A 10,145-nucleotide genomic window follows, 5' to 3' on the forward strand; every position below is an offset into this window, starting at 1 on the left:
TTCTACAATTTCTCTTCTTAAAATATGACTTTAAACCTAACCCTACGCTTAACCACACTGCTAAGTTTATGCCTTCCCTAACCTTAAATTAAGACCAAAAGGCACATTTTTGTTTTCATGAATGACGATATATTGACTTTGTGGCTGTTGTAACGAGTGGAAACCCAATGGCACCCTCATGTCAAGCTCTGACGTGTGTCTTTTTACGACGGTGTGCTTGTCCAGTTTCCGACAGTGTGACTCGMAAAGCGTAACCGCTGTGAATAAGCTGTTTTAGTTTCCTGTTTTACATTCTAAAAACTAATCTTTAGATACTTTCAAACTAATTATCAACAAACATAACTGTACCGATAACCGATATATTGCAATTATCAGTCGAAATACGTGTTCAACCAGCTTCAGTTCTGAAGTTGCAACTCGAGGCCCCTGCGGAGTGTTAGCTCTAGCTGCACTGTAAAGTTTGTTGTTGTCACGTGACGTGATACGAATGTGGCGATAAAGTTTTTGTTTCGTTATTAAAACTACCATACATTTCAACATTGGCTATCTATTGAAGTAACTATTTTAACACAATGCCTCAACCAAAATACAGGAAGATTGCTGTGATTGGGTACAGATCTGTAGGTAAGTCAAATAAGAAGCTAGCTAACTAACGCGTTAGCCAGCTTTTGTTTTTGTTTGCATAGCTACGCTATTGCTAGCTAAGCTAGCCAATGTTAGCTAGTTAATACCAAAACACAATGCCATAGCTGTGTAACTGAATTGTGTATATGTTAGTTTGTATAGAAGTTGTCGACGAAACGTTGTCGTTGATATCATTATTTCTATTCACCATGCCAAAGTTGTGTGCTAACTTTGCCACAACGGCAGCCAAGTAACTAGTTCCTCGATGTGGCACTGTAACGGGTCTACCTCACACTCTACTTACAGTTAGACATATGCATTGTGAAATATCTCCTGTCACAGCTAACGTTAGGCATTTACAATTTATAACTGTTGTTCAGATTCCGATAACTTTCAGTTTCTTAATTAACAAATGGTAATTTTCTATGATTTTGGAAATTGTTGCTCGTCGGCCACCACAACAATAAATTATTCCTTTACTTCTACAGGAAAGTCTTCTCTCACAATACAGTTCGTGGAAGGACAGTTCGTAGATTCATATGACCCTACCATTGAAAACAGTAAGTTTTTATTTTTGATGTGTTGGATCAGTTTTGTTTTTCTAATTGCACCCATTGTAAGGTTTCATTGAGGATCAAATAATATGCATGGATGAAAATACGTTATAGGTGGTTGTATCCAGAATGTATTCTCAATTCATGACCATGTTATATCTAGCAATTACCATTTTCTCCTGTATGTTGCCTGTGATGTAGGCCTATTCATTAGTCAGATTCCGTTGCTAAACATTTAGCAACTGAAACCTTTTATTGTTTACTCTAGGGACCTACCACAGTTTGTCCAATAGAAACTTGTTTTCGTTGCAGAACGTTGTACGTTTAGGGTAAACGGCTTCTGTTACAAAGCATTTTGCAACGGAATCTGACTAATGAATACACCCCTGGCTTGCGCTTGACCACTGTCTCTTCACCTCTTTCCAGCCTTCAACAAAATGGTGTCTGTCAACGGTCAAGACTTCAATCTTCAGTTGGTCGATACTGCGGGTCAGGTATGTATGCTTTACATTGCACTACATTACTAATTTTATTTATTTACCTCAGTTTCTCTGCTCTCTGAAATAAAAACACTATATACATACTAAAATGTTGGGTTCCGGTGATCAGTGGCAGTTTGAGCCGATGAAATGTAGAATTGTTGGGATATTGACAAAAAACAATGGTGGATATTTATTTCAGAAGCACTTGTCTGTTGTTTTTGTTTTTCATCTCTAACCGATTTCTCCCCTTATCGCTACAGGACGAATACTCTATTTTCCCTCAGTCTCATTCAATGGACATCCATGGTTATGTCTTGGTCTACGCAGTGACTTCCATGAAAAGGTGAGTAGTCACGGGTACATTTCATTCTGGGTTTATCCATCAGAGATTCAGTGTTCAATAGTCACTTGTACAGGGTTGCAGGTGTGATTGCAGGGTACAGTGAAAAGCTTAGGGTCCAAGCTCCGACATGCAGGATGAAGTGAAATAAAATAATGAAAATGGTAATAAAAAATGACAATAGAAATAGCACAATATACAGCATAACTGTAGTAGGGGGGAACATCTTTGCCCTTGTGACTACTGTGTGTATAGATGGTTGTCTGTGCATCAATGCACACATGGACCCTAGTAACCTATCTCTTTTTGTCTTTCACTTTTTGCAGTTTTGAAGTTGTTCAGGTTCTTCATGACAAGCTTCTAGATATGGTTGGGAAAATACAGTAAGTTAACCAAAATTATGAAAGGTTTAATGCTGCTTTTGATGATTTGTGTGTTTTAAAACATTTGTTTTTCATTTAAGAAATATCAATGGATGTTTTCTTTTAGGGTGCCAACTGTTCTTGTTGGGAACAAAAAAGATCTCCACATGGAAAGGTAAACTTACTTGAGTTGAATGAAGGTGAAGAGCAATGGTGCTCCCACTCACATGCATGGCTGGTACAGTATGTGTAGAACCATGACACTACCTGATATATGGTTTCACCTTGGTTATCCAGCCAAGGCCTTGTACCTTGTGACTATAGAGGTACATAAGTGCCCCCTGAAGATACTGTATGTGATTTCATTACATCATGCTCAGTGTGTCCTTTTCCCCTCAGGGTGATCAAGCCAGAAGAAGGGAAGAAGCTGGCCGACTCATGGGGAGCAGCGTTCATGGAGTCTTCTGCCAAGGAGAACGAGGTAGACAAATATATATTTTCTACAGACAGAGCTACTTACCAAAATTGTGTGTTTATTCAAAATAATTAAGGTATTTATTGATTTGTTTTCATCTCTGCATTGCAGACCGCTGTAGAGTTATTCAAGCGGATCATTCTGGAGATGGAAAGGGCGGATGGGAACGTTGCCTCAGAAGATAAGAAGTGTGCTGTGATGTAAGAGGGTCTAACCAGGACAGCAGTAAGCTCATTGGCCGAAACCAGGAGACACATCACCACCAGCCTGCCAATCATGACCTCCCCAGCACCAAGGAGCTGCAGTTGCAATGTGGCCATTTATAATTCAATAGTGTTTTGCAAAGGCAGCCAATCACACTCAAGGCTGACAAAGGAGAACTCTGAGAGGTGTCACACAAGGGTTTCACTGTCAGTTTTACTGAACTCTGTCAAGTTTGGTTGGCTTAAACCAAACCTCATGGAAAAACAAAACATATGAAAATGCCAAATGTAATGTATGAGCCACAAGCTCAAACTTTACAGAAAAAAACGTCTCCCTGATAATCTGATAATTGCAATCAACTAGCTAGCCATGCATCAACAGATGGAGCAATGACTGGCCAGTGTCCCCGACTCTCACTGGCTAGCTTCACCTTGTACACCTTGACTCCTTTTCTCAGGTCATCTGTATACTTCAATGAATACACCGGCCATGGCAGAGAGCCACAGTTCACATTGCTGTTGTAGCGACGTTGGAAAGTTGCTATGATTTACAACTGATTAATGTCTTACAGTATCTTGGAATGAGTTTTCTTTCACACAATACGTGTGTTGCGGAAATACATTTCCTCTTGCATTGGTCTTGGCTAACATTGTTTCACTGTAAAAATTTCAGCAAGTCAACTTCAGGTTACACTTCATCCTTGAACTGTAAATCATGTCTTTTAGAAAACTTAACGATTTTTATTTTCTAGAATACATTTTGATGTTCTTCAGCACTTCTGGTTGGCAGATTGGTCCTCGCTCCCTTCCTCTCTATGATTTATCTGTCATCTGACTTTAATAATTGAGCTGTAATTATCCAGTGGATGAGGCACCCTTGAATGAAGTTTCAGATTAGAAGAGTGGAAGGGATCAGTTATATTTAAAAGTTGTGGCCTTTTGATCCCAGAGAACTAGAATCCTATACACAGGTTCGAAAGTGTTTTTGGTTATATCCTGAGATAATACAAGTTTGTTTATTCAGCAGAATATTTAATAAAATGTCTGCATATAATTATACTATAATTAAGAATATTATGGACTTGCAGTTTTTGCATTCACTGATAATTCCTTACCACTGTGGACTGCAAACCAGTTCATGGGGACCACAGGATCTGCTCGTTTAGTTTTTGGGTTTTGATTCCAGAAGTGATGTAGGCTTGGTCAAGCTAAATAAGGACGCTGTATGACCCATTATGACTTATACATTTAGTGTTGAGTCAGGGAATAGCAGCGGACACATAGTGCTCAACATAACCTGATTTGCGTGTCCACTTTAACCTTACAAACAGAAGATCAATTAGAAGCAAATGGTTTTTACTGACATTACTTTCATTTATCCACCCCCTAGTATATATTATTTGTTATTTTTATGTTTTTTTTGGGATAGAGTGCTTCTCTTTGAGTAAGTAGTAGGTTGATTGATTGATAGGTGATTGATGGTCAAAAAGAAGCTGGTGATGCTGTGTCTTGTGCCTTACCTTACCCTTCAATACCCCCTTTATTCAACCCACCTGCTTCCCTACCTGACTCAAGGTGCTCTCTAGTTTTTTTTCTTTCTTCTGTTGCCTTGATCCAATGGGCAAAAACCAGGTGGTGTTGTGCACCTGAATACCAATATCCCCACGGTCAATGTTAACTCAGAAATCTTGCTGTAAACAGTTTTGTATATATAAATAAATCCTTTACTCCATTAAAAGTCTGTCTTTTTATAAAGGTCTGTCTTTTTTTATTGATTAGTTGTGCTGTAGATGCTCAATAACTATCTGTGGCTAAGAATAAGAATTCCACAAGTCTCTCAAAAAATTAGTAATTATTGGTTTGACAAAACCGAGCAAAGATTAATTATGACACTAACAATTATGTAATTGTCCCTGTACTAAACCTAAACTATCATAAAGCGCAATAGTAATGGCGTCTTTTTGTAGGCACTAACTCCACCATGGCTTGTTGGCTAAAGCTTATGGGGAATTAATGGAGATTTTATTTTTTGGATCAACACTGAACATAAGGTCTCTGCTAAACAGGCTTAGGATATCTTATATGTTTTGTTCAATGAGATCATCTTCATCAGCAAATGTCACTTTTTGGAATTTTTAAGCATTTATATTATCAAAAAAGCACTTAAAGGCTTCATAATTCATAAAGGTCATGTTAACTGACATTATCTCAGAACAAAATGTATAAGATCGCCTAAGCCTGTGTTAACCTCAGACCTTATTTTTGCCTTTTATATCAAAACCCTATTCTTTCCCCATTAATTTTCCCCATAAGAATGATTGCTGAAGGAACCAGAGGTAAATCATTTCCTGTYTTAGGACTACAAGCTGGCGTGCACCTTGATTGTCTTTACTGACTTTACAGAGGATTGTCAACTATGGCATAAGGGGATGACGAGTGGATAAGAGGCAATTCGTAATTTTGATTAAGACATTCATGAGTGAGCTAGGATTTACGTAGTCAATATAACTCTTTAGCACTTTTGAAATGTACAGGGACAGAATTTAGAACATGGGCAGTTGTTACAGTATTCTCCCTGTACACCAAGTCAGACCCTTAGGATAAATAAAGGGAGCATATACAGTTGAAGTCGGAAGTTTACATACACCTTAGGCAAATACATTTAAATTCAGTTTTTCACAATTCCTGACATTTAATTCTAGTAAAAATTCCCTGTCTTAGGTCAGTTAGGATCACCACTTTATTTTAAGAACGTGAAATGTCAGAATAATAGTAGAGAGAATTATTTATTTATTGAATCACATTCCCAGTGGGTCAGAAGTTTACATACACTCAATTAGTATTTGGTAGCATTGCCTTTAAATGTCGGGTAGCCTTCCACACGCTTCCCACAATAAGATGGGTGAATTTTGGCTTATTCCTCCTGACAAAGCTGGTGTAACTGAGTCAGGTTTGTAGGCCTCCTTGCTCGCACACGCTTTTTCAGTTCTGCCCACAAATTTTATATAGGATTGAGGTCAGGGCTTTGTGATGGCCACTCCAATACCTTGACTTTGTTGTCCTAAAGCCATTTTGGCACAACTTTGGAAGTATGCTTGGGGTCATTGTCCATTTGGAAGATCCATTTGCGACCAAGCTTTAACTTCATGACTGATGTCTTGAGATGTTGCTTCAACATATACACATCATTTTTCATCCATATAATTTTTCTTCCTCATGATGCCATCTATTTTGTGAAGTGCACCAGTCCCTCCTGCAGCAAAGCACCCGCAGAACATGATGCTGCCACCCCCGTGCTTCACGGTTGGGATGGTGTTCTTCGGCTTGCAATCCTCCCCATTTTTCCTCCAAACATAACGATGGTCATTATGGCCAAACAGTTCTATTTTTGTTTCATCAGACCAGAAGACATTTCTCAAAAAAGTACAATCTTTGTCCCCATGTGCAGTTGCAAACCGTAGTCTGGCTTTAATATGGCGGTTTTGGAGCAGTGGCTTCATCCTTGAGGAGCGGCCTTTCAGGTTATGTCAACATAGGACTTGTTTTACTGTGGATATAGATACTTTTGTCGCTTTTTCCTCCAGCATCGTCACAAGGTCCTTTGCTGTTGTTCTGGGATTGATTTGTACTTTTCACACCAAAGTACGTTCATCTCTAGGAGACAAAACGCGTCTCCTTCCTGATCGGTATGACGGCTGCGTGGTCCCATGGTGTTTATACTTGCGTACTATTGTTTGTACAGATGAACGTGGTACCTTCAGGCATTTGGAAATTGCTCCCAAGGATGAATCAGACTTGTGGAGGTCTACAATTGTTTGTCTGAGGTTTTGTCTGATTTATTTTGATTGTCCCATGATGTCAAGCAAAGAGGCACTGAGTTTGAAGGTAGGCCTTGAAATACATCCACAGGTACACCTCCAATTGACTCAAATGATGTCAATTAGCCTGTCAGAGGCTTCTAAAGCCATGACATCATTTTCTGGAATTTTCCAAGCTGTTTAAAGTCACAGTCAACTTAGTGTATGTAAACTTCTGACCCAATGGAATTGTGATACAGTGAATTATAAGTGAAATAATCTGTCTGTAAACAATTGTTGGAAAAATGACTTGTGTAATGCACAAGGTAAATGTCCTAACCGACTTGCCAAAACTCTAGTTTGTTAACAAGAAATTTGTGGAGTGGTTGAAAAACAAGTTATAATGACTCCATGTCACGGCCGTTGAAAGATGAGGACCAAGGCGCAGCGTCGTAAGCGTACATTTTCTTTCTATTAGAAAAGACGCCGAACATAACAATAAACACTACAAACCAAACCGTGAAGCTAAAGGCTATGTGCCATAAACAAAGTCAACTTCCCACAAAGACAGGTGGGAAAAAGGGCTACCTATGTATGGTTCTCAATCAGAGACAACAATAGACAGCTGTCCCGGATTGAGAACCCTACCCGGCCAAAACATAGAAATACAAATAATAGAACATAGAATACCCACCCCAAATCACACCCTGACCAAACCAAATAGAGACATAAAAAGGATCTCTAAGGTCAGGGCGTGACACTCCAACCTAACTGTAGGTAAACGTCTGACTTCAACTGTAASCAGACAATGAAAGCTCTTACAATATTCGATGATGACATTTCTCTAAAACAGGCTATAGGCTACATGTGCACCACCAAGTCAGAACAGTAGGCTAAATTATTAGAGTGAGGCACATGGGCTACTAACAGCTTACTACACAACATACACTTAGTATTACTTTCTTAGCTACAGTATACATATCCCTGGCATATTACATAATTTATGCAGCAGCATACAATACATTTTTGGACTCACATTGCTGTGCTGTGCTCACTTGAACAGGAAGGTGGCGCGGCGGTCCTTGGGCAAATTTTGTCATCAAACTTTGTCATCAAAGTCTGGCTTTCTCTGAATTTATGGTGCTTTCAAGACAACTGTGAGCTCTAAGAAAAAACAAGGTCAAATCATGATGACGTCAGTGATCTTCAGGTCGGAGCTCTAGAAAGAGGCCCGAGTTCCCGACTTGCAATTCTGAAATAGATGACCGTTCAAAATGTATTTTCCCAGTCGGAGCTCGTTCCTAACTCACTGAAGTCTGAGATTTCCCAGTTCCGAGTTTCCAGTTGTTTTGAGCGCGGATGAAGTCATGCTGGATTGACAGCATGGCCAATGTTGAATGTTTATCCTTTTAAGCTTGGAAAAGAAACCCTTAAATCCAGAATTCGACCATACACCCACTACACTGCATAGCAGGCTTTGTAATGCTTGCAGTTAGCCACTGATTCCTTCCAAACAACTTATTGTTGAATTAGCAATTTCCAACTTGTTGTGTCCAATGGCCGATGAGCACCGGTATGTTTAATCTATAATTTCTCTTCATTATTTCCCTTCATTTGAAAAGGATTTGCCAGTAGATTGTCGACTTGATTCATGATGATGACTGCTAGCTTGCTAGCTAAGATTTTGAAAGTATGATGTTGACATGATCATTCCAATCAAAGCTACGGTAGATATAATGTGATTTGACGTCATTTTATCTGTGGCCAATTACCTTGAGCCTTCTTGGATGGGCATTTCTAATGTAACTCTATGGCAGCACCCAAGGGGCTTGAATTTTCTAGCTCTACCCGTAGATTTTGCGGTGACGTAGTGTCCCCGTGAATGACAGAACACTGAGCAAATCACGGCGCAACTAGAGAACATTACCAACCCCTACACGCTGTATTTTCCGTTGGCTGTCCCACCACCACAGAAAGCACTGAGCTAGTCTGAAACACCTGCATTTTGGAGCTGCCTTACTCAAGAAATCAAAAATGAGACCATGTTTGTGTGCCGCTTCATTAACTCAATAATACATTTTTGTTTTTACATTGTTTGCAAACTGATATGTGACATGTATAAATGCTAAAATAACATTGCAAAACAGGTGGGGCTCAAAATGACGGGTCGCCATTCGCCACAGTTCCCTACACATACGCCCAATCCCGCCCCTTACCCTAAACTCCCAACCCTACCATCTCCATACACTGATACGTCACACTCTTTCCCTTCTTTGAGCCCACCCCTCTCTTTACTCAGGTTTTGTTTAGTTTGATGTTGTGTTTTGACTGCTGTTTTGTTGTTTTTCTTTTTCATTTCTATAATTGTAAAGCGACTTTGTGTCCTTAAAAAGCTCTCTATAAATTCCATGTATTATTATGTTTATTATTATATGCTGCTGATCAACACGACTTGCTTACATTTTTACAATTTGTTATGCTCATTTACGTTATATTTATCCCTCCTCTCTTATTATGAGATGGAGTCCAGACAGGCTTTGTGAATGGACATAGAGAGAATTAGCAAACTCACACACACCCTAAAACAGGGGTGGGCAAACTTTTTGGCTCGAGGGCCACATCGGGATTTTGAAATTCAATGGAGGGACGCATTTTTTGGGGGACCAATTGTTTGTTAAAATCAATTTGCGGGAGCCTCCTGAGTGGCACAGCAGTCTAAGGCACTGCATCGTAGTGTTTGAGGCGTCACTACAGACCCGCGTTCGATCCCAGGCTGACCGTGACTGGGAGACCCATGAGGCAGCGCACAATTGGCCCAGCATTGTACCGGATTAGGAGAGGGTTTGGCAGGTCGAGATTTCCTTGTCCCATCGCGCTCTAGCGACTCCTGTGGTGGGCCGGGCGCATGCACGCTGACATGGTCGCCAGGTGTACAGTGTTTCCTCCGACACATTGGTGCGGCTGGCTTCCGGATTAAGCGGGCATTGTGTCAAGAAGTAGTGCGTCTTGGCTGGTTCGTGTTTTGGAGGACGCACGGCTTTTGACCTTCGTCTCTCCCGAGTCCGTACAGGAGTTGCAGCGATGGGACAAGACTGTAGCTACCAATTTGATACCACTAAATTATGTCTCGTGTCCCTCCTTGGCCGAAAAGGTCCCATCAATCATAGCCACAAGCACACCAAATCATATTTATCCTTTCCTAAAACCGTAGGCCTATTCAAAACCTAGGCTCACCTTCAAATGTTGGCTGTAGTCTGGGGATTCCCTGCTTTGCGATCTGTTGCCTATTTCAACAGCCAGGGTTTCAT

The 10,145-nt window shown here is 40.2% G+C and overlaps 1 protein-coding gene across 1 annotated transcript; it reads left to right on the forward strand.

Moving 5' to 3' along the window:
* Positions 1-210: 210 nt before the first annotated feature.
* On the forward strand, positions 211-3,504 carry LOC111966742 (GTP-binding protein Rheb). Its single transcript, XM_023991646.2, has 8 exons — positions 211-624; positions 1,113-1,184; positions 1,605-1,672; positions 1,921-2,003; positions 2,327-2,383; positions 2,490-2,537; positions 2,762-2,843; positions 2,949-3,504. Exons 1-8 carry the CDS (start codon positions 573-575, stop codon positions 3,039-3,041), a joined length of 555 nt encoding a protein of 184 aa, XP_023847414.1. The 5' UTR covers positions 211-572; the 3' UTR covers positions 3,042-3,504.
* Positions 3,505-10,145: the final 6,641 nt, after the last annotated feature.

This window comes from Salvelinus sp. IW2-2015, linkage group LG1 (assembly GCF_002910315.2).
Source record: "Salvelinus sp. IW2-2015 linkage group LG1, ASM291031v2, whole genome shotgun sequence".
In the NCBI taxonomy this organism is placed as follows: Eukaryota; Metazoa; Chordata; class Actinopteri; order Salmoniformes; family Salmonidae; genus Salvelinus; species Salvelinus sp. IW2-2015.